General features: G+C 44.8%; 1 protein-coding gene and 1 long non-coding RNA gene across 4 annotated transcripts; one reads left to right on the top strand and one right to left on the bottom strand.

The window, feature by feature from the left end:
• Positions 1–5,442: 5,442 nt before the first annotated feature.
• LOC111097455 lies at positions 5,443–17,227 on the bottom strand. 3 transcript variants are annotated; one of them, XR_005364754.1, is made up of 4 exons: positions 16,115–17,227; positions 13,239–13,356; positions 6,489–6,578; positions 6,326–6,384 (listed from the first exon to the last, which is right to left on the bottom strand). It is a non-coding gene; the product is annotated as an uncharacterized LOC111097455 (long non-coding RNA). The 3 variants fall into 3 exon arrangements; XR_005364755.1 differs by lacking the exons at positions 6,326–6,384; positions 6,489–6,578 and adding an exon at positions 5,443–6,190; XR_005364753.1 differs by lacking the exon at positions 6,489–6,578 and having other exon boundaries at positions 6,325–6,384.
• A 100-nt stretch (positions 17,228–17,327) lies between these two features.
• On the top strand, positions 17,328–20,359 carry C9H17orf97 (chromosome 9 C17orf97 homolog). The gene is made up of 2 exons (XM_038548446.1): positions 17,328–17,589; positions 19,764–20,359. Exons 1-2 carry the CDS (start codon positions 17,385–17,387, stop codon positions 20,255–20,257), a joined length of 699 nt encoding a protein of 232 aa, XP_038404374.1. The 5' UTR covers positions 17,328–17,384; the 3' UTR covers positions 20,258–20,359.
• Positions 20,360–22,142: the final 1,783 nt, after the last annotated feature.

Raw genomic sequence — 22,142 nt, 5'->3', positions numbered from 1 at the left:
CACTGTTAATTTGTATCCTTTAATATATCCTTTGTAATAAATTGGTGACCTCCATTTATAACCAATCAGTTTGAAGCATAGGAGGCCTGGACCTGTGATTGATATCTGAATGGGAGTGGGGGTGGGGGAGGTGTTGTGGGATTGAGCCCTTAATTTGTGAAATCTGTGCTTCTTTTGGGCAATTAGTGTCACGATTGAATTAAATTGTAAAACACTCAGCTGGCATCTGCCGAGAATTGGAGACTTTCTTGATGTGGAAAAATCCATATATCTGGTGCCATAAGTGTTATAGGTCTAAAAGAGAACAAAGCAAAATTTTCCTTCAGTTGGTGTCAGAAAAGTGGGATTTGCTAGAATGGCCAAGGCTCATGTAAACGGTGTGCTTTGGCAAGAAAAAGGATAAAAGGGTGGGGATGAGGAACCGTGGACCTAGGTGGTCCCTGAAGGTCTGGAGCAGCAGGTATGCCCAGTTACTAAAGGTAAATGTTACTAGTGGAATTTAGAGGTAGATCCAACTCCCAGGGAGTTGGTTCACAGGATGTAGAAAGAAATGCAAACTAATAAGAGAAAGGCAAAATACCCAGTTCTTTGGTTATCATCGGTAATAACTAAAATGAAATTAAAAGAGAGTTCTGGTTGGACTCTGATACTAGATTAAGCACAGATTTGGGTCAGTCTAAGTGTCAGCAACTAGCCTTGAAGCCACCCACCCAGCACAAAATATGCAGCGACAACAGAAAGTACTTCTAGGACCTCTCTGGTCACCAAGAAGTAGTCAATGTAGGGGTAGGGAAAACCCAAGAAACTATTGAAACCAGGGGTTATAGTGTGAAGGAGCTGTTACATTTTGTAGGTCAGTATCATTAGCTTCCTGAGGAACCTTTAATAAAATGGATTATGAAAGTAAGTACTTTGGGGGCTATGTCTTTGGTTTTGAATGCTGGAGAGTGGAAGAACATGCTTGGGTTGATGGAGGACCCATAGATCACTAGGGAACAAGGATAGACTACTGGACACATAACCCAGACACAGAGCATCTCATTCCCAAGAGAACAGCCAGCCTGGTGGACTGAATAAAAGCCACTGTAAGGTCTGTTTACTATGAGAAGGGGACAGTCTGTGCCCCCCTATAAATGCCAAGTAGAGCATCCCAGATGAAGCGGCAAGTCACAGAAGATGCTTTACAATGACCTGGATACCACTGTATGTGCTCATTACTCAGATCATGATAAATGCCAGGGTTAATGGGGTGACATGTAAAAGGCACCCCATATGCCGTTACTGCTATAAAACTGAGGGACAGTCCTGGAAGCCTTATCAAATTTGCTGCCTCAGCTTCCCCTCATAGGTCTTACTGATACTAGTAAAAACATTAGGTTAATTAATAAGAGAAGGGGGAAAGGCATATCCTAGCCACTGGTTTAAGCATGGTGGACATTTCTAAATGGCTATTAAGAAATAAGGGGAGGGGTGCCTGGGTGGCTCAGTTAGTTAAGAATCTGCCCTTGGGGGATCCCTGGGTGGCGCAGCGGTTTGGCGCCTGCCTTTGGCCCAGGGCGCGATCCTGGAGACCCGGGATCGAATCCCACATCGGGCTCCCGGTGCATGGAGCCTGCTTCTCCCTCTGCCTGTGTCTCTGCCTCTCTCTCTCTCACTGTGTGCCTATCATGAATAAAAAAAAAAAAAAAAAAAATCAAAAAAAAAAAAAAAAAAGAATCTGCCCTTGGTTCAGGTCATGATCATGGGGTCCTGGGATGGAGCCCCACATCGGGCTCCCTGCTCACCAAGGAGTCTGCTTCTCTCTCTACCTCTTTCCCCTGCTTGTGATCTCTTTCTCTCTCAAATAAAGAAATAAAATCTTAAAAAAAAAAGAAGGATAATAAAGCAAATATTGATAAGAGCGAAACAAAGAGGAAACAGTCATGGGACTCACCCAGCAGAGTGGAAATCTTTAGAGGGTTATTAAGAAATGATAAATGAAGCAGACATTGATGGAATTTTAAAAAAAGGTGTTAATACAGCACTACCAAAGGTTTAGTGGTCCAAATGGACTCCCTACTGGTCTCCCCAATGTTAAAAGGCCCCAAACAAGCCCACTCTCTGTACCCCAGTTTGGAGGAGAAACCTAACCAACTCTACCCAGGCAGTGGTAAGATAGAATAACCAAGATAAGGATTGACAAAAGGGCCAGGCTGGGGACCCAAAGGTTTTTGTACATTGAGGAATAAATTATCAGAAGGTGAAGAAGTTAATTTCCTGGGACCCCTTTCCAGGAGAGCCCCACAAATCATGGTGCCAAAACCCATTGAGAAAGCCTCCACTGGGGCTGCAAATTGATGGAGAACATAAACATGTGAGTTTTGATAAGATTATGAAGGTCAGAATGTTTACATATGCTTTATGTAAAGCAGTTGTAACTCTTTTCTCTGAAAGTTTTATAGGAATGAATTAAAAAAAAAAATTCATGAGAGACACACACACAGAGAGAGGCAGAGAGACACAGGTAGATGGAGAAGCAGGCTCCATGCAGGAAGCCCCATGCAGGACTCGATCCCGGAACCCTGGGATAACTTCCTGAGCCAAAGGCAGATGCTCAACCACTGAGCCACCCAGGCTCATTCCCTATATTCCCTATAGGAATGAATCTTATTAAAAAAAAAAAAAAAAAAGAATGAATCTTATATCTGACTGGGGAACATTTCTTCTCCCTACTACTGTAAAAGCAAAACCTGTTGATGGAGTCCTAATGGAGGCCACAGTCAGGAATGTAAGGGTTGATGGAATTAAGGTAAAAGTTTGTAGAACTGGAATGTTTGAACAGGCTTTCTGTGAACAGATTATGTCTATTCACCTGATATATTATGAAGATGTGTTAGAGCAGGCAGTTAGGCTTTAACCAGATGCCTGGAGGCCACCAAAGGGGGAAACAAGGCCCACTATCAGGAAAGTTAGCAACCAGCCCTGGCAGCATTCCACAAACAAGGCCACAAGAAGCCAGATCAAACCAAACAGGCTCCAGACAAAAGCCTGGGAGACTCCAACCAAAAAAGGAAGAAAAATTGCAAAACCCTGCTCCTTGCAAAGTCCTCCCCAAATAAGAAATATTCCACCCCTTAGTTAACAACTGTGGATAAAAGACAGAGACCCAAACCCTTAGCACAGCCCTCTCTGAGCTTGTTCTCTCTCACATCTCCAGAATATTCTGTCTCTTTGCTTGCACTGCTCAACCATTGTTTAGTCCCTCCTTGAATTTTTTTCTTGCAACAAGTGTTAAGACTCCTCAGTGACATCTGGGGGACGGACTGGGCAGTCACCTCAGAGCCCTGAGGTCTCCCCAGTCCACCCAACAACAGACGGACATTGTGTCTGACTGGGGAACGTCTTCCCTACCTGGTATCATAAAATAGAAGGAGTATAAATCTGGGCCCCTGGGTGCTGGAGTTGGTCAAGCGTCCAACTCTTGCTTTCAGCTCAGGTCGTGATTTCAGGGTTTTAAGGTCAAGCCCCATGTAGGCTCAGCAGTCAGCACAGAATCTGATTAAGGCTCTCTCATCCTCTCCATCTGCCACCCCCCAGTGGATGAGAGGTGTCATTTCAAAGCTCCCAGGCAATTACAGGAAGGGAAATACTCCAGGAACATCCAGGCACCCCTCTCTGGGCCAGGCTGAAATATTCATTGGGTCATTATATCTTATCTGTAAGGCAAAATCTTGAGAAAAGAACCCTCAGTGCTAGGGCCTGGAGGTATGACCTTGACAACTATCATTCTCGTTGGTTTCCTTAAAGTGCATAAGATGTTCTGAAAGTTGTGTTTTTAAGGAATAAATGTCATCATTCCTCAGGGTCAGCCAGGAGTTGAGAATGTCTCATCACTGATACTGCACTCAGGCCATTTGTCTAGAGAAATAAATCCTGATCTGCATGGAGCTGGCATGTGGGATTGCAAGGCTCTAGAGGTCTCTATCAGAGCAGGTGCAGCCAGGCACCACTGTTGATAGAGTGGCGGCAAAACAGGAAAGGAACTTACTTCCTGAGGCCAACGCCAGGCAGACAATGGACTAATGTCTCAAATACTGTCTCCAAAGTGCCAAAAATACTTCCAGGTTTATGTAAGGAAAATGTGGGGCAAAGTGGGTGAGTATGTGCAAGAAGAAGACCAAGGTCAAATCCATCATGTCTTAGAGTCAATCACAGGCCTTGCTGGTTCAGGACAGGCCTTATTATTGCTTGAGGGAGTAGCTTTGGTTCCCATCAGGGATGCTTTGCCCACAGAAGGAAAGGAAGGAGTATTGTCTTTGTTTGAGAACTGGAGTTTTTTACTGAGGATGATGGCCTGGTGTACATGTCCTCTCAAGCATCCAGGCACTGATTAGAACAAAGATGAGGGCCCAGGTGTTATTCCTTACAGCCGAGGAGGGGGCAAGAGGGTGCTGGTATCCAAATGTGTAGTGCAGTGGTCTGGAATATGCAATAGCCCCCTGACCACCTCATTGCCACTTGGTCCTTCCTTAGATGTTATCTACCCTAAAGAAATCCTTGTCCCTTATATGGAGGACATATACTATTTGCATTCTGAGACATGCATAAAAGTGGGGGTGCAGGTCCTAGCAAGAATAGACATAGGAAAAGGAGCAAAACGCAAGTTTTTATAGAGTCCTTCAGTTTCCTTATCTCACAGGCATGAATAAGTAGGTTAAAGTTTTTTTCAAAAACTCATTTAATCCTCTAAACAACTCCAGGATCTAAGTACTCATCATGGTAACTATTCAAAAGATGAGAAAAGTGAGAAACAGAAAGGTTAAGTATTACCCCAGGTCACACAACAAGTAAGTGGCAGAGCTAGGATTCAGCCCCCAGCAATCTGGTTCCAGAGCCCGTACAAGTAACTAGCACCTGATGTAGCCAGCCAGGGTGGGGGTGGGTGGGTAGCTGGGTGGCTTCCCCAACCCCAGGCCTTTGGTCAGCCCAAACAGTTCTCCCAACTCCCAGCATTTTCATGCCAGTTTCTCCCTCTGGAACCCCAGCTCCTACATGGTCTGGGCTCAGGTCTGACGATGGGTTTTTAAAATGCTAAGAACAGGATACCTGGGTGGCTCAGCGGTTTGGCGCCTGCCTCCCACCCAGGGGGTGATCCTGGAGTCCCGGGATTGAGTCCCACATCAGGCTCCCTGCATGGAGCCTGCTTCTTCCTCTGCCTTGTGCCTCTGCCTCTCTGTGTGGATCTCTCATGAATAAATAAATAAAATGCTATGAACAAGGGGTGCCTGGCCAGCTCAGTCAGTAAAGGTTGCGACTCTTCATCTCAGGGTCCTGAGTTCAAGCCCCACTTTGGGTATAGAGACTAGTTAAAATGCTAAAAACAGGAGATGGGATTATTCTAGTCAATGGCAGATCCCACTCTCTTCTGTGCTATGTTTGTCTGCTTTGGTGGCTAAACATACCAGGAAGTCACTCTGAGCCTGGTAGGAGGTAAAGTCCGAAATGGGGAGGTAAAGCTGTGACCCATGGGGAAGGTAGAAGACAAAAATACATGCGAGTCTACTCAGGCTATTACAACAAAGACCATGGACTGTGGGAGCTAAACAATGGAAATTTATTTCCCACATTTATTTGAGGGCAGAAGTCCAAGATCAGGGTGCTAACGGGCGGTTTCTTCAGAGGCCTCTCTCCTTGGCTTGTAGACAGACAGCCCTCAGCTTGATGTGTCCTCATGTGGTTGTCCCTCTGTGCATTTCTGTGTCCTAATTATAATGATACCAGTCACACTGAAATAGAGCCCACACTAATATCCTCATTTTCATTTATTACCACTTTAAAGATCCTATCTCTAAATACAGCCACATTCAAACATACTGGGGGTTGGGATTTCAATGTGATTGAGGCAACACAATTCAGCAGCCAATAGGATCCTGAGGAAATGTACAGGCAGGAGTTGTGTGAAGCTGTGAATTGCTTAGAAAACTTTTTTTTTTAAAGATTTTATTTATTTATTCATGAGAGACACAGAGAGAGGCAAAGACACAGGCAGAGGGAGAAGCAGGCTGCCTGCAGGGAGTCCGATGCTTAGAAAACATTTTAGACAAGGGCACCTGGCTGGCTTAGTCAGAAGGGCATAAGACTCAACCTCAGGATGGTGAGTTCGAGGTCCATGTTGAGTGTAGAGATTACTTGAGTAAACAAAAATAAAAATCTGAAAACAAAAGAAAATATTTTAGACATACCAAAGGGTATAAGGGAATAATATAACATATATATATATATGGGGGTACCTGGGTGGCTCAGTCTTGGTTTCAGCTCAGGTTGGTGAGATCAAGCCCATGTTGTCTCCGCACTGGGTATGGAGCCTGCTTAAGATTCTCTCTCTCTCTCCTCTCATCTCCTTCTCTAAAAAAAATAAATATATTACACACACACACACACACACACACACACACACACACACAATGTACCCACTGCTCAGCTTAAGAAATGAAATGTTTCTGGGGTACCTGGCTGGCTCAGTCAGTAGACCATGTAACTCTTGAGCATGGTTGAGATCTTGGTCATGAGTTCAAGCCTCATGTTGGATGTAGAGATCACTTAAAAAAAGAATTTAAAATTTTAAAAAAATGATGGAGCACCTGGGTGGCTCAGTGGTTAAGCATCTGCCTTTGACTCAGGTCATGATCTCAGGGTGCTAGAATCAAGTCCCACAAAAAGAAAATTTTTTTTCTAAGATTTTATTTATTTATTCATGAGAGACAGAGAGGGAGAGAGAGGCAGAGATATAGGCGGAGGAAGAAGCAGGCTCCCTGCAGAAAGTCCGATGCGGGGACTTGATCCTGGACCCCAGGATCATGCCCTGAGCTGAAGGCAGACGCTCAACCACTGAGCCACCCAGGCATCCCCCTGCAAAAAAAAAAAAAAATTACTGAAATGTTTCCAATACAGTGGAATGTTTCCAATACAAGTGGAAGCCCCTTGTATATAGCCTTTCTGGTCATGATCATCTCCCAAACCTCCAGAAGTAAAACTAGAATTTAGTGTTTCTGGTTTCCTTGCATTCCTTTATACTCTTACTATATACCTGTGCATCCTAAAATGAAATATAATATTGGTTTATTGTGCTTTAAACTTTATGTAAATGGTAACATTCTCTATCCTTTTTTATTAAGGTGAAATTCACATAACATACAAGTAACCATTTTAAAGTCTTACATTTTAACCATTTTACAGCACAGTGGCAGTTAGTGCATTCACAGTATGGGGCAACCACCACTTCTCTCTAATTTCAAAATTTTTCAGCATGCTAAAAGAAACCTTCACATCCATTAAGTAATTACTTCCCGTTTCTCCCTTCTTCCTACCCTCTGGCAAAAACTAATCTGCTTTCCAACTCTATAGATTTGTATATCTGTATTCTTTTTTTTTTCTTTTCTATTCATGATAGACACAGAGAGAGAGAGAGAGAGGCAGAGACACAGGCAGAGAGAGAGAAGCAGGCTCCATGCCGGGAGCCCAATGTGGGACTTGATCCTGGGACTCCAGGATTGCACCCTGGGCCAAAGGCAGGTGCTAAACCGCTGAGCCACCCAGGGATCCCGGGTTATCTGTATTCTTTTACAACTTTTTGCTCAACATTTGAAGATTGATCTATGTGGTCACATTTGACCATAGTTTGTTTGCTTTTCATTCCCATAAAATAAAGTTAATTCCATCATGGGACTCAATCACGTTTTTTTTTTTAAAGGAAAGTTTTTTTTTTTAAGATTTTATTTATTTATTCATGAGAGACACAGAGAGAGAGAGAGAGGCAGAGACACAGGCAGAGGGAGAAGCAGGCTCCATGCAGGAGCCTGATGTGGGACTCGATCCTGGATCTCCAGGATCACACCCCAGACTGCAGGCGGCACTAAACCGCTGCGCCACCGGGGCTGCCCTCAATCATGTTTTTAAAATTCATATACCTAAAAAAATGTTTAATAAAATTCTTATTCCTATTGAAGAATTTACAGAATTTTTAAAAAAATTTTTTAAATTTTATTTATTTATTCATGAGAGAGAGAGAGAGAGAGGCAGAGATATAGGCAGAGGGAGAAGCAGGCTCCCTGCAGGGAGCCTGATGTGGGACTAGATCCCAGAACCCAGGATCACGCCCTGAGCCGAAGGCAGATGCTCAACCACTGAGCAACCCAGGCATCCCTAAAAAAAAATCATTAAAAAAAAAATATTATATGCTTTGGGGAATAAAGTTAAGCATAACAAAAGAAGATAAAGTAAAAACTGTCTCTCCCCTCCTTTCAAAAAGAACAATCACTTTACCTGATTTTTATACATCCATTTATTTATTTATTTATTTGTTTGTTTGTTTGTTTGTTTGCTCATGAGAGACATAGAGGCAGAGACTTAGGCAGAGGAATAAGCAGGCTCCCTTCCAGGGAGCCTGATGCAGAATTCCATCCCAGGACCCCAGGATCATGCCCTGAGCCAAAGGCAGATGCTCAACCACTGAGCCACTCAGGCATCCCCTTATACATCCTTTTAGCACTATGTCATACATACATACATACATACATACATATATATACATATATATTTATTTATTTAAAGTATGCTCCATGCCAGCGTGGAGCCCAATACAGGGCTTGAACTCAAGACCCTGAGATTAGGACCTGAGCTGAGATCAAGAGTCAGATGCTCAACTGACTAAGCCACCCAGGTGCCCCATATGTTGCACATATTTTTTACATATATGTGTTATTTAATAAACATTTATTTATTTTAAAGTTTATTTATTTTTAGTAATTTCTACACCCTATGTGGGGCTCAAACTCACCACCTCAAGTTCAAGAGTTGCATGCTCCTCTGACTGAGCCAGCCAGGAGCCCCCTAGTAAGTATTTATTGAGTGCTTGTATGTCAAGCAGTGTTTTGGGTGTTGGAGGTACAACAGTGAACAAAACAAAATTTCCAGCTTATATTTTAGCAGAGACAGACAGAGGAGGCACAAACAACTAGATGTAGATGTCAAAAGATGATCAAATGTTCTGGTGGAAAATAAAGGACAGTTAGGGACAGTAGTCAGGAAAGGCTTCTCAGAAGGTGATATTTGAATTGTAGGGGAGGAAACAGCTTTTTCTTTCAATCCTCCAAGTTTTGTTAGCTAGGACCTGTGAATTAAACTGATAGAAGATAGATTTACAGGAGAATAAAAGTTTTAATTACCTACACATCACAGCTTACAAAGAAAAAAAATGTGGCTCAAGGAGGGGGCCAGGTGCTTGAGGCTTATATACTATCTTGGGCTAAACAAAAGAAAAGGGATTTGGGGCTTTTAGGTGGGGAGGGAATAGGGGAAGGTGACCAGGAGAAGTATAAGGTAAGCAAGGGTTGGTTGTCTAGTAAGGTTTGTTATGCAGAGTTAAGTCAGTGACTCCTTCGAATTAAGAGTTTGCTTCTACTGATATGGGAGAGGGAGACATCTCTATGACTATAAATTGCAGTTATAAATGTCAGTTTCCCTTACAAGAGCTTTTTTAGAGCTTTTCCCGTGTCTGCTAGTTCTCAATGGCCTGTAGCTCAAAATAAACTATATTCCAAAGAGGTATATTTTGGGGCGGCATATTCTGGTACCCTTTAGAATGAAGGCAAGACATCTAGAGCAAGAGTGTTCTGGGGGCAGCAAGCATAAAGACCCAAGCTGAGGTATCTCAGCATGGTGCAGAAGCAGCAAGCTCAGTGGGTTTGGAGGGAAGTGAAGATAGGGGTAGCAGGTGTGAGCAAACCATTCACACTGTTCTGCACTATTCTCCATGTGGCCTCTGTCCAAAATCAGTTTAAATCAAGCTACCTCATTCTATTTCAGAAGCTCCCAGGGAGTCTACCATATGGATAGAGTGCAATGTATTCAACTGATTGTAGGGTTTTCCTTTAACTTTTTCTGTGGGGACGCCTGGGTGGCTCAGTGGTGGAGCATCTGCCTTCAGCCCAGGGCGTGATCCTGAAGTTCCATGGATCGAGTCCGAGTCCCGTCTGCCTGTGTCTCTGCCTCTCTCTGTGTGTGTCTCGTGAATAAATAAATAAAATATTTAAAAAAAATTTTTTTTTAAAGTAATGTGAGGTATGAAGTGTGTAAAAAAGAAAACCACAGTCCCAAAATGGCATCACTTAGGCCAGGTCAGCTAACCAAGACTTAATACCTAAACTAACTGCAGTTTCAAACCCCAGGAATGTAACCTTTAAAGCAGCCAACGTGGAATTTCCTGGTCAATATTAGGAAATTTACTGATAGAACCAACCCTTCTACTCCCCTTAGGAGGGCAATCTTGCCTAAACAATGCATTCCTTGCTAATAATTTCCTTCCTTCATGGAGTACCTGGGGGGCTCAGGTCATGACTTCAGAGTCCTGGGATCAAGCCCCATGTGGGGCTCCCCACTCAGTGAGGAATCTACTTGAGGATTCTCCCTCTCTCTCCTTCTGCCCCTTCCCCACCTCATGTGCTCTCTCTCAAATAAATAAATAAAATCTTTTTTTTTAAAGATTTTATTTATTTATTCATGAGAGACACACAGAGACATAGGCAGAGACACAGGCAGAGGGAGAAGCAGGCTCCTTACAGGAACCCCAATGCGGGACTCGATCCCTGGACTCCAGGATCATGCCCTGGGCTGAAGGCAGGTGCTAAACCGCTGAGCCACCCAGGCGTCCCTAAATAAATAAAGTATCAAAAAAATAATAATAATTTCCCTCCTTCTTTCCTTTCTTCCTTTCTTCTTTCCTTCCTTCCCTCTTTTTCCCCTCTCCCTGCCTTTAAAAAACCTTTTTTCATTTGGCTCAGTGGAGCATCTCTCTACTTGCTAGATGGGATGCTGTTTAATTCATGAATAGATTAATAAAGCAAATTATAGATTTTCTTTAAAGCAAATAGATTAATAAAGCAAATCAAATTTAATCAGTTGAATATTTGTTATTTAACAAGTGAAAATCAGGAAGCGGTTGGAGTGGGTAATAAAAGGAGGAAAAATAAAGAGCAAACCTGCTTTTTTTAAAATATTTTATTTATTTATTCATGAGAGACACAGAGAGAAAGAGAGGCAGAGACACAGGCAGAGGGAGAAACAGGCTCCATGCAGCGAGCCTGATGTGGGACTCGATCCCAGCACTCCAGGATCATGCCCTGGGCTGAAGGCAGGCACTTAACCGCTGAGCCACCCCAGGATCCCAGCAAACCTGATCTTAACAGTTGTGAAGCCCGAAGCAAGAGTGGAAACAGAGGTCCACATACCATATATCTAAACATTAAAAGTCATAAATTAAATTGACATACTGTTAAATAAACTATGTACTATTTCCCACCTTAACAAACAGACCTTCATAATGATCTGGAAGGCTAGATTTTATTTTAAAATTTCAGTGCCCAGGGAATCCCTGGGTGGCTCAGTGGTTTCGCGCCTGCCTTTGGCCCAGAGCGCGATCCTGGAGTCCCGGGATCGAGTCCCGTGTCAGGCTCCCGGCATGGAGCCTGCTTCTCCCTCTGCCTGTGTCTCTGCCTCTCTCTATATATATATGTCTATCATAAATAAATAAATAAATAAATAAAAATAAATCTTTAAAAAAAAATTTCAGTGCCCAAAACAAAAAAACAATAAAATAAAACAAAATAAAATAAAATAAAATAAAATAAAATAAAAAAAAATTTCAGTGCTGTTGGAGTTTTGCACCTAGCGCATGACCTGCCACTCATCTTCTCATTCCCAGCTCCATCCTGCAATGACAAGGTCCTTGAATGAATAGGTCTGGACACCTCAGTCTGCCTATGGAGTTTCCATCTATGCTGCCCTTGGCCCAGGATAACTCTGCAGGATAGACTCAGAAAAGAGACTGAGGCAGGCCCAACAAATGGGCTGGGGTTATTTGTGCAATAAAGTCCAAGATGCCAGAGACTCAGATTATGGGTTGAAGGATGGGGGAGAGAGACTAGGTGAGCAGGACCAAACTTGATTCCATGGTCTTCCTGTCCCTTTTGGAGGGAGATAGCTGGAGGAGAGTCAGAGCAGGGTCCTGCAAAGCACAAGATCTAGGGCAGGGTCTCTACTTGCACACATCTAAGGCTGGTGCTGCTGAAGAGTGAAACCACCTGGTAGCATTGGGAAAGAAACTGACAGCATGGAGAAAGTGGGCAGGACAGAGCAGAGACCTGGAACCAGCAGCCCAGCCACCTGGAGGGACCCAGACTGAACAGGCAAGTAGGAAAGGATAGAGTCACAAGCTCTCCAACACATGGCCAAGTCAAGTGCTGGCCAAAGGAAAAACTTAATCCTTATAAAGAAACCTCACCTTTTATGTGCTCAAAACAATACCTACCACTGACACCACAAGGAGAAAGTATAAACAAGGAAGCTGAAACAATTAAAAAATACTATCATCTCTTCTGTCGGTCAGTGAACATCATTGTAAAATTGACTGCTCTCCTGCAAGAGATGTAGAACTAGAAATGTGGATTTTGTCACCAGCAAGACTCCAAGACCTGACCTTTACTGCCCACGTGTGTGTACCCATTCACCTTTGTTTTCTTTACAGCTTTTTTTTTTTTTTTTTTTTTTTTTAAAGTAAACACTACCTGCAAGTGGGGCTAGAACTCACAATCCCAAGATCAGGACATGCACACTCTACTGACTGAGCCAGCCAGGTGCCCAATTTCCAGCTTACCTTTTTTTTTTTTTAAAGATTTTATTTATTTATTCATGAGAGACAGAGAGAGAGAGAGAGACAGAGGCAGAGGGAGAAGCAGGCCCCCTGCAGGGAACCCAATAAGGGATCCCCGGACTCAGGATCACGCCCTGGGCCAAAAACAGATACTCAACCGCTGAGCCACCTAGGCGCCCCTCCAGCTTATCTTTTAACCCAGGCAAAAAATCCCACAGGCATAGCATCTTATGATAGAAAATAAAACTACCCTCTAAGGAATAACAACTGCCCTGACCATTCAGACCACTTTGAGTTCAACCAAAGACTCACAACTGTGGAGATGGACCTAGTACAACAGTTATCTCTACCTCATTATAATGCTAAAATATGATGCTAAAATCTTCACCCAAGGAGGAGTTGAGCTTCATTAACATAACATACAATGTATGTACACACTTAGGGCACATTTCCTTAAGACCTATGTGTGACCTTATGCCCACCTCTACAAACAATGACAAAACTCCTCTTTCTGAATATTGAACCTAACCCTAAATAAAAAAGACCCACTCACCATTGCTCAGGGAGTCACAGCAGTGCAAGTTATAGCTTTGGAAGTTATTCCCCGTGATTCTTTATTTGCTGCAAATAAAGTTGCCTTTGTCTGACTCTCCACCTGGTGTGGTCTCTACCTGTAACTCACCAAAGAGAGAGATCATATTACTTCAGCTGGAATTTCAGGCCTCATTAACATAGAGAGGTTGAGCAAGTCACTTTGCATCTTTCTGATTCCTCACATATCAAATTTGGATATACTTCCCCAATTTCTATTTGAAAGAAATTTTTATGATTATTCAAAAATGTATTCCTGAGATGCCTGGGTGGCTCAGCCAGTTAAGCATCAGACTCTTGATTTCAGATCAGATCATGATCTCAGGGTCCTGGGATCTAGCACCAAGTCAAGACCCTCATCAGGCTCTGTGCTCAGATGGGAGTCTGTTTGAGATCCTCTCCCTCTCCCTCTGCCCCTACCCCCACTTGTGTTCTTCTCTTTCTTTCCCACTCTCTGTCAATCAATCAATCAATCAACCAATATTTTTTAAAACAGGGGACCCCTGGGTGGCTCAGTCAGTTAAGCATCCAACTCTTGATTTTGGCTCAGGTCATGATCTCAGGGTTGTGGGATTGAGCCGTGCACTGAGCTCCCCACTCAGCAGAGAGTCTGCCTGTTTCTTTCCCTCGGCTCCTCCCCCTATTCACACTCTTTCTCTGTCTCTCTCTCAAATAAATGAATAAATAAAATCTTTTTTAAAAAGGATTCCTGGGCAGCCCGGGTGGCTCAGCAGTTTAGCGCTGCCTTCAGCCCAGGGCATGATCCTGGAGACCCAAGATCGAGTCCCACGTCACGCTCCCTGCATGGAGCCTGCTTCTCCCTCTGCCTGCGTCTCTGCCTCTCTCTGCGTCTCTCATGAATAAATAAATAAAACATTTAAAAAAATGTATTCCTTTGCTGGATGTGAGTTTTCTCTTTCGAAGCTAACTGGCTGGCTCAACATAACCTCAATACAACCTTCACTAAATAGAAACAGTCAAGCTGCATCCTGCCAGATGAGCATCCAGGCAAGGAGGAACAACTGACAGGGAAGATATGCCAGCCTTTCTTGGAAAGCAAGAGAAGCTAGCCTTTCCAAGCACCTGTCTACAAGCACCAGGGTGAGAAGGGCAGGGTGCCTAGAAAGCAAACCATGACATCTCCTCTAGCAGGTGATCATTTGCACGAAGGATCTCTGTCATTTACATTTCACTTAGCTCTTAGGGACAAAATCAGACAGGCAAGAGGTAGATTCCAAGCACTCATCATGTACAGAGTTGTGCTGGACACATTAGGGAGCTTGCCAGTGTCTGAGGAGACTGAGGACACACATACAGAATAACAGAAGGATCCCTTACAGAGTAATGTGTCCACACATGCCTGTGTGTGGAGCAATATTAATGACTGTCATTACTGAGAAAAAGAGTACCAAACTTGATAGATCCGATGCAATCAACATCAAACCCCCAGCAGGTTATTTTGAAGAAATAGACAAGATCATTTGAAAATGTATATGGAAAGGAATGCCTGGGTGGCTCAGCAGTTGAGCATCTATCTTCATCTCAGGGTGTGATCCTGGGATCAGGGATTGAGTCCCACTTTGGGCTCCTTGTGGGAAGCCTCTCCCTCTGCCTGTGTCTCTGCCTCTCTCTCTCTCTCTCTTTTTCTCTCTCATGAATAAATAAGTAAAATCTTAAAAAAGAAAATGTATATGGAAAAGCAAAGGCTCTACAATAGTCAAAACAATCTTCAAAATGAACAGAGCTGGAGGACATACACTACCTGACACCAACATTTACTATAAAGCTTACAGTAACCAGGACAGTGTGGTATCAGTGGGAGGAGAGACAGATAAATTGATGGAACAGAACAGAATCCAGAAATGGATTCATACATAAATAGTTGATTTTCAAAAAAAAGTGCCAAGTCGGGATGCCTGGGTGGCTCAGAGGTTGAGCATCTGCCTTTGGCTCTGGGCGTGATCCCAGGGCCCTGGGATCAAGTCCCACATCGGGCTCCCTGCATGGAGCCTGCTTCTCCTTCTGCCTGTGTCTCTGCCTTTCTCTCTGTGTCTCTCATGAATAAATAAATAAAATCTTTAAAAACAATGGGAAAAAATGAATCTTGACATTTATCTGACTTTATTCACAAAATTAAATTGAGGTGGATCATGGACCTAACCTGAAACCCCAGAACCATAAAGCTTCTTGAAGAAAACAGAAGACTATCTCTGTGACAAGAAGGAAGGGAAGACTCCTTGGGCAAGATACAAAAGGAAAAAAAAAAAAAACAAAAAACCTGCTAAAATAAATTTAGCATTTTATTTTTTTTTAAGATTTATTTTTATTTATTTATGAGAGAGACAGAGACAGAGACACAGGCAGAGGGAGAAACAGGCTCCATGCTGGGAGCCTGATGCGGGACTCGATCCCGGGACTCGATCCCGGGACTCCAGGATCGCGCCCTGGGCCAAAGGCAGGCGCGAAATCGCTGAGCCACCCAGGGATCCCCAAATTTAGCATCTTTAATTTTAGAATTTAAGATGTCAGCTTATCAAAAGACACTATTAGGAGAATAAACAACAAGCTGCAACCCTGGAAAAATATCTTTGCAGCCATAAAACTGAGAAAGGATTTATATCCAAGACATGTAAAGAGCTCCTACAAATTGACACTAAAAATAAAAACATTCCAATTACAAAATGGGAAAAGCCTTCAACAGATCTACAAATGGCCAAAAAAGCAGTTGAAAAAGTGCTCAAACCATTAGTCCTCAGGGAAATGGCACCTACAACCACAGGGAAATATGACTTCATACATATGAGAATAGTTAAAATAAAAACCCGATGTTCCAGTTACCTGTTGCTGCGTATCTTATCACCCCAAAACTTCATAATGTCAACTATTATAGTCATTTTATTATTTCTTACAATTTCTTTGAGTCAAGAACTCAGGAAGGGCTTGGCTGGGTGAGACTGTGTGGCGGGCAGTGGTTTCTCCTGCTGCTGCAGTCAGACTATGGCTGGATGTGGTAAAGTGGGAACTGGAGCAGCTGGGGCATCTCCCTCCCCCGCCCCTTCACATCGTTTTATGGTCTTTCCATGTGGTCTAGTTTGGGCTTCTTCACAGCACGGCAGCGTCGGGGCACCCAGACTTCCTTCCAGGGGCTCAGGTCTCCAAGGCTAACAAGGATGCTGTTGGATTACATTTTATGAGCTAGCTAAGAAGCCACAGCATCACTTTCAGCACATTCCATGAGTTACAAGTGAGTCAACCAATCCACCCAGATGGAAGGGGAGTGGAATTAGACTCTGTCTCTTGATGTGGAACTGGCAAGATTCTTCAAGCCCGAGGCGGGATAGGAGCTATTACTGCAGCCATTTTTGGAGAATACAATCTGTGGTGGATAAACGTGTCGAGAAAAGCAGATCACACCAGGCCTTGGAAGACACAATAAAGTTCAGTCTCGATGGGTGTTGTGACGGGGACCTACCGGAGGGCTTGAAGCAAGAGTGAATTTAGCCAACTGTCTTTAAAAGTTCGTTGCAGCAGGTGTGTGGATAAAGGATTTGTGAGGAGGGCTTGGAAACGGGGAGACCATCATTTAGGACGGGGGTGCAGAAGTTCCAGGGCCGGGCACGGCCGTGAGTCGCGGCCCGGTCAGTGTCGCTGTCGCGGCAGGAGGGCCGCCAGGTTTCGCTCCGTCCAGCTGTTTTGGTCACTGAGAACCACGGAGAAGCAAGTCTGTTTAAGACGTGTTGGGCTCAAAAGGCCGTGGTAGACGTACGAGACTGGAACTGGGGATATAAAAATTTAGCAGACTACCAACGGCATTTTAAAAGGCACAGATGAGGACTTACGGGTCAGGCCAAGCTGCAGAAACCCTCTGCTCACTCCGCCCTGACGCCCCTGGGACCGGGCCAGGGTCTCACGCGGACCGAAGGGCGCATGCGCACACCTACGCTCCCGGGCGGCCCCTGGGCGGCAGCTTCCCGATTGCGCACGCGTGGTGTGCGGCGGTCGCCATGGAGACGCGTGGCGCCGCGGGGGCGCTTTGCTCCTGCAGCCGCGGGCTTGGCGGCAGGGGCTGTGGGGCTGTCCCAGGCGCAGGTGGCGGCCCTGAGGGCGGATGGACGGCCGCGGGGGAGCAGGGGCGTCGGGGTTCGGCGAGGAGGCCGTGGACGACGAGGACGACGAAGAGGAGCGAGAGGGTGGCGCTGCGGGCTCTCAGGGAGCCAAACTGCCCCCCATCGCCGGCAACGCCTCAGAAGTGAGCAAACGGAAAGTGAAGAAGAAAAAGAAGAAGAAGACCAAGGGGCCCGGCAAGGGGGACGGTAAGAGGAGCAGCTGGCTCAGCAGCCTCAGCTCCCATACCAGAGTTTCTTCTCCAAGGTCACTTACTCCCACTCCTCACAAAGAACCCCATCTACCTGGGGACCACTTCAGACCAAAACCAGAAACTCGCCAATCCCAAACAGAGGTCCTGCCGCTCCCCACACATACCACTTAACACAACACAGTGATGCCCCAGCCCTACCCATAAAAACCGTACGTGTCCACAGAGATCCTCAACATCCGTGGAGACCCTCTACCCCACAGAGATCCCCAACATACCCAGTATTATTCCCGCAGAGCCTCCCAGCTCCACACAGCAACTCAGCTTTGCACAGACATCCTCTCAATATCCTAATCAATCCCTCAGCTAAAATTCAGAATCTTAAATAACCACACCTTCCCCACAGCAACTTCAAGCCCCCCTACAGAGATCCTCTCATCTTCACATGGACTTTCCCCAAGCCTAAGATACTAAGACGCTAGTGACAAACATGCACTGAAACACAGGTTTTTGCCTTGTGCCCCATGCGTTAAGGGGCACCTGCCCTCTAGAAGTCCTGTAATGCAGAGAAAGTATCTTTCCTGCAGGGACTGCCTTCTCACACCCTCCCCCCATTCGCCAGAGCCAGCCTTCAACTGCACACATACCATCACACCAGTCACTGCTGCATACTCTTATAATCCCCAACATCCTCAACAACACCCCCTTATATCATTAGAGCCACCAAATAAAACTAAAGTCAGATACCCCATCAGGCACACACATTCCCAGTCTATGCATACATATGGGCACTCGTCTACACACTCACATGCATAACCCCCCACTCCCCAAGACTTCCTGTACACATACAACCACACACACACGTTCCCACTCCAGGCTCTCCCATGGACACCTCACATACATACACATACCTACACCTGCCACAGTCCCACAGAGTGCCTATATCTCACCAAGGTCCTCTCCCAGAACCACCCCCCTGCCCCAATTTCTTGACAAAGGCACTGAGCACCCAGTTTATGGAGAGAGAGGACCGTCGGTGACAGAGAATGCACCTCTTTATGAGTGCTGAGTCTCCAGCGTCACTTGTGTGGTCCCCTTTTGAAGCTTTGACTGTTAGGAAAGTGGCTCTCATTGATTCTGGCATGGTGGTCCTAACCTCCAGCATGGGTCCTGACCTTGGTTCACGTTTCTGGGCCCTAGCCTGTGGCATGTAGGGCTGGCACCACTAGCAAGCTGAAGGAGTGGCAGCCTTCCCCGTGTCATCCTTGTAGTTTGAGAAAGGAAGCAATGGAAAGGTTATAATGACTTCTTCAGGTGGAATCTTAATAAAAAGGCAAGAAAAAAATTGTGGAGCTGAGATCAAAAGGCCCCATGTGTATCTGCAAAGCCAAACTAGGAAACTTACTGTCTTTTTGGCTTAGTTTCTGACCCTGAAAATTATAGTGGCATGTAATTCATGCTGTCAGCAGGACACACCAAATAGTTCTTGAGGAATAGGAAAGCATAGAAATGTCCAGAGAGGGCTTTTTTATTTTCTTATTTTCTCTTTTTTTTTTTTTTTTTTTTTTTTTTTTTGCAGGGGGAGGGATTTCTGTCTCCCCAAAAGCAGAGGGATGAGCTGATGAAAGAACTACCACTTACAGTATTTCACATGAGTGCCATATAATTCAGCTGGCTTGGCATAATATTGCTTTCCACAACCAGGTTTAGGAAGCTTTTCTGTTGTTCTCCATTTCTCCTCTATCATAAAGAAGTCCAGACTAGGGTGGAGTCATAGACTCCTCAAACTGCAGGGTACCTCGATGAGATATGGAACATGAATGGCACAGTGGAAAGAACAGGGCATTGGGAGCTGGGCCTATGTTCGAATCCTGACCCTGCCATTCACTATGTGATACTGTAAGTTAGACTTTTAGAGTCTCAGTTTCCTCACCAGGAAAATAGCGCTGATAGCCTTTATCCAAAGGACCTGGCCTATAGTATGTGCCCAATAAATTGTTCCTCCTTCCCCAAAAGGACTTGACCCAAAGCACAGAGCCAGTGGTGTATATAAGGCTAGTGGGTTTGGCTATCTGAGCCCAGGTCAGGAGGGGCCTCCACTCCCGTACATCTTCAGGGACTTGGGCATCACCCTTAAGCAGGCTGAGGCTAAAACACTGTTCATCTGCTCAGCAGATAAACATCAGAGTCGAGGCCTGAAGAGTCAGCAGCTGTCCTCATCCTTTCATGATATCTTAAGTCCCGGCAAAGATCATGGCCCAAGGCAAGAGCACAAACAGGACAAGGATGAAACCAAGCCCATCCCCCCTTTCTCCTCCACTGTAAACCTCACCCATTTTGCTGAAATAGAAGAGAGCCTCTCCAACCAGATCAATGAAAGTCTGCGTTGGGATGGAATTCTCGCTGACCCAGAGGCTGAGAAAGAAAGGATTCGCATATATAAACTGAACCGGAGGAAGCGGTACCGGGTTTCGGCCCTCAAGGGCTTCCACCCTGAGCTGTGTGGCGAGGAGAACCCGGAGAACTTACCCTACCTGTCAGATAAAGACAGCAGCACCGAGGGCAGGCAGCCCCGACTGAAAGCCGATCGCCCCAGTCACTTCTTTGAAGGAACCCTCACTCCAAATCTCCTGCACTCTGACTTGGCTGCTGCTCTGCCAGAGTGAAAATCCACTCCTGACACTGACAAGTTTACACTGTATCCTCACTACAAATTTTTGTGTTAAAAAAGAATAATAATAAAAGGAAATCAGACTCTCTGAAGCAGATGTCTGGTGTGTCAACGAGGTCAGGCTCTCCTTCCACTAGGGCACCATTCGTGGCCCAGGGAAGGCACAGCTCCAGAACATAAGCAATTTAATGGACAAAGTTCTTTCCAAATTTTTTTTTCTCAGATAATTTGGTATCTCTTTGTTATTTTTTTTTTTTAAGATTTAATTTATTCATGAGAGACGCAGAGAAAGGCAGAGACACAGGCAGAGGGAGAAGCAGGCTCCATGCAGGGACTTGATCTGCCAACTCCAGAATCTTGCCCTGAGCCAAAGGCTCAACCACTGAGCTACCCAGGTGCTCCGCTTCTTTGTTATTTAATTTCTCATCACAGATGTCTGTAATCTTCCCCTCTAAAAGAGAAAGTGTGTAGAGTATATCAATTCTAAATCTTAAGCTAATTTAATGGATAAAACTCCTCACATAGCATGCTTCTCTAGGCCCAGGGAAAATGCCCCAAATATCTTGGAGGCTTTTTTTTTTTTTTTTAATTACATACACTCCCTGCCCTTATGTGGTCTTCAAAATAACTGAGTTCCAGAACTCTATCCCTGGGAGGTAATTATGAGAAGTCGCAAAAGGAATATTGCTTCTCTTCTAAATATGGTCCTCCCAAAGAGCAAATTGGTGGTTGCCAGAAGGGAAGGGGATTGAGGGTGGGGTCACTGGGTGAGGGGCCTCAATTGTGCAGTGATGGATGGTAACCAGACTTGTGGCAGTGATCACTTTGTAGCATGTACAAATATTGAATTGCCATATGCCTGAAGCTTATGTAATGTTACATACCGATTTTACTTAAATTAAAAAATATATGTATGTAATTCTCTAATCCCCTAAAACAGCATTTTAAACAAAGTTCTGGAACATTTAAAAGGTCCTACTATACTACTTGTCCTAAATTAATATTCATCGCTTGCACAAATATTTATTGAGTGAGGGCCATGTGTTGTGTTAGTATGGGTTCTCCAGAAGCAGTTCCTGAGACAAAGACTCAGATGGAAATAGATTATTTGGGATCTTAAGGGAAACTCGGTAGAGAAGGCACTGGGAGGGGAAGACAGCCAATCCAGGGACACTGTTAAATCAGCTTCCATACTGGGTAAGTGGAGCTTAAATCATGGACAAGGAAACTCTGTGGGGATTATCCTGCCTGAGCCTGAGGGAGCGGGGCTGTCCTACTGCCCGCAGGTATTGGCTGAGGGATGGTCCTGGAGGGTGCTGGTTTCCTAGGGCCTACCTCAGGCACAAAGATACAGACAGAGAGGTCTAAGGAATGGGGTTGTGTAACATGGGGAAGGGCCTAAAAGGGACAGACTGAAGGTCTAAGATCAGGTTCCTGCCTTCTAAGGAATTAAAGACCTGCATTGTACTTGGAAGAAGTTGAAAGTCTATACAAAACATTACAGAATGCTCTTTGAAAGTTAGGCAAAAGTGGTTGTCTTGGTCCCTGCTAGTCCCAGCTGACAGAGCAGCCCTCTTCTCACCTTTCCTTAAATGGCCATTTACAGAGTTTTCATATTTTGGCCATCGTACTGTGGCAAAATATAGGAAGGGGACTTTTGGAAGAGCCCTGTCCTCCCCCTGAAAGGAGGTAGCAGCTGAGTCTGACAGGGGCCCTCTGGCAGACAGGAATGGCCCTCTGTCAGGTTGTGCCACTGTCAGGTTGAGGGGCACAGCATCAAGTGAAGAAGAACAAGGGCTTTAGTGTGTCCCCATGGGGAGGAGGAGATGGGAGACATGTTAATCCTCAGCCACGGGACCTCACCTGATGCCCCAGGGCTC

Source organism: Canis lupus, chromosome 9, assembly GCF_011100685.1.
Source record: "Canis lupus familiaris isolate Mischka breed German Shepherd chromosome 9, alternate assembly UU_Cfam_GSD_1.0, whole genome shotgun sequence".
Taxonomy (NCBI): Eukaryota; Metazoa; Chordata; class Mammalia; order Carnivora; family Canidae; genus Canis; species Canis lupus.
The sequence above is the reverse complement of the archived record's forward strand: the minus strand, read 5'-3'. Positions and strand labels throughout refer to the sequence as shown.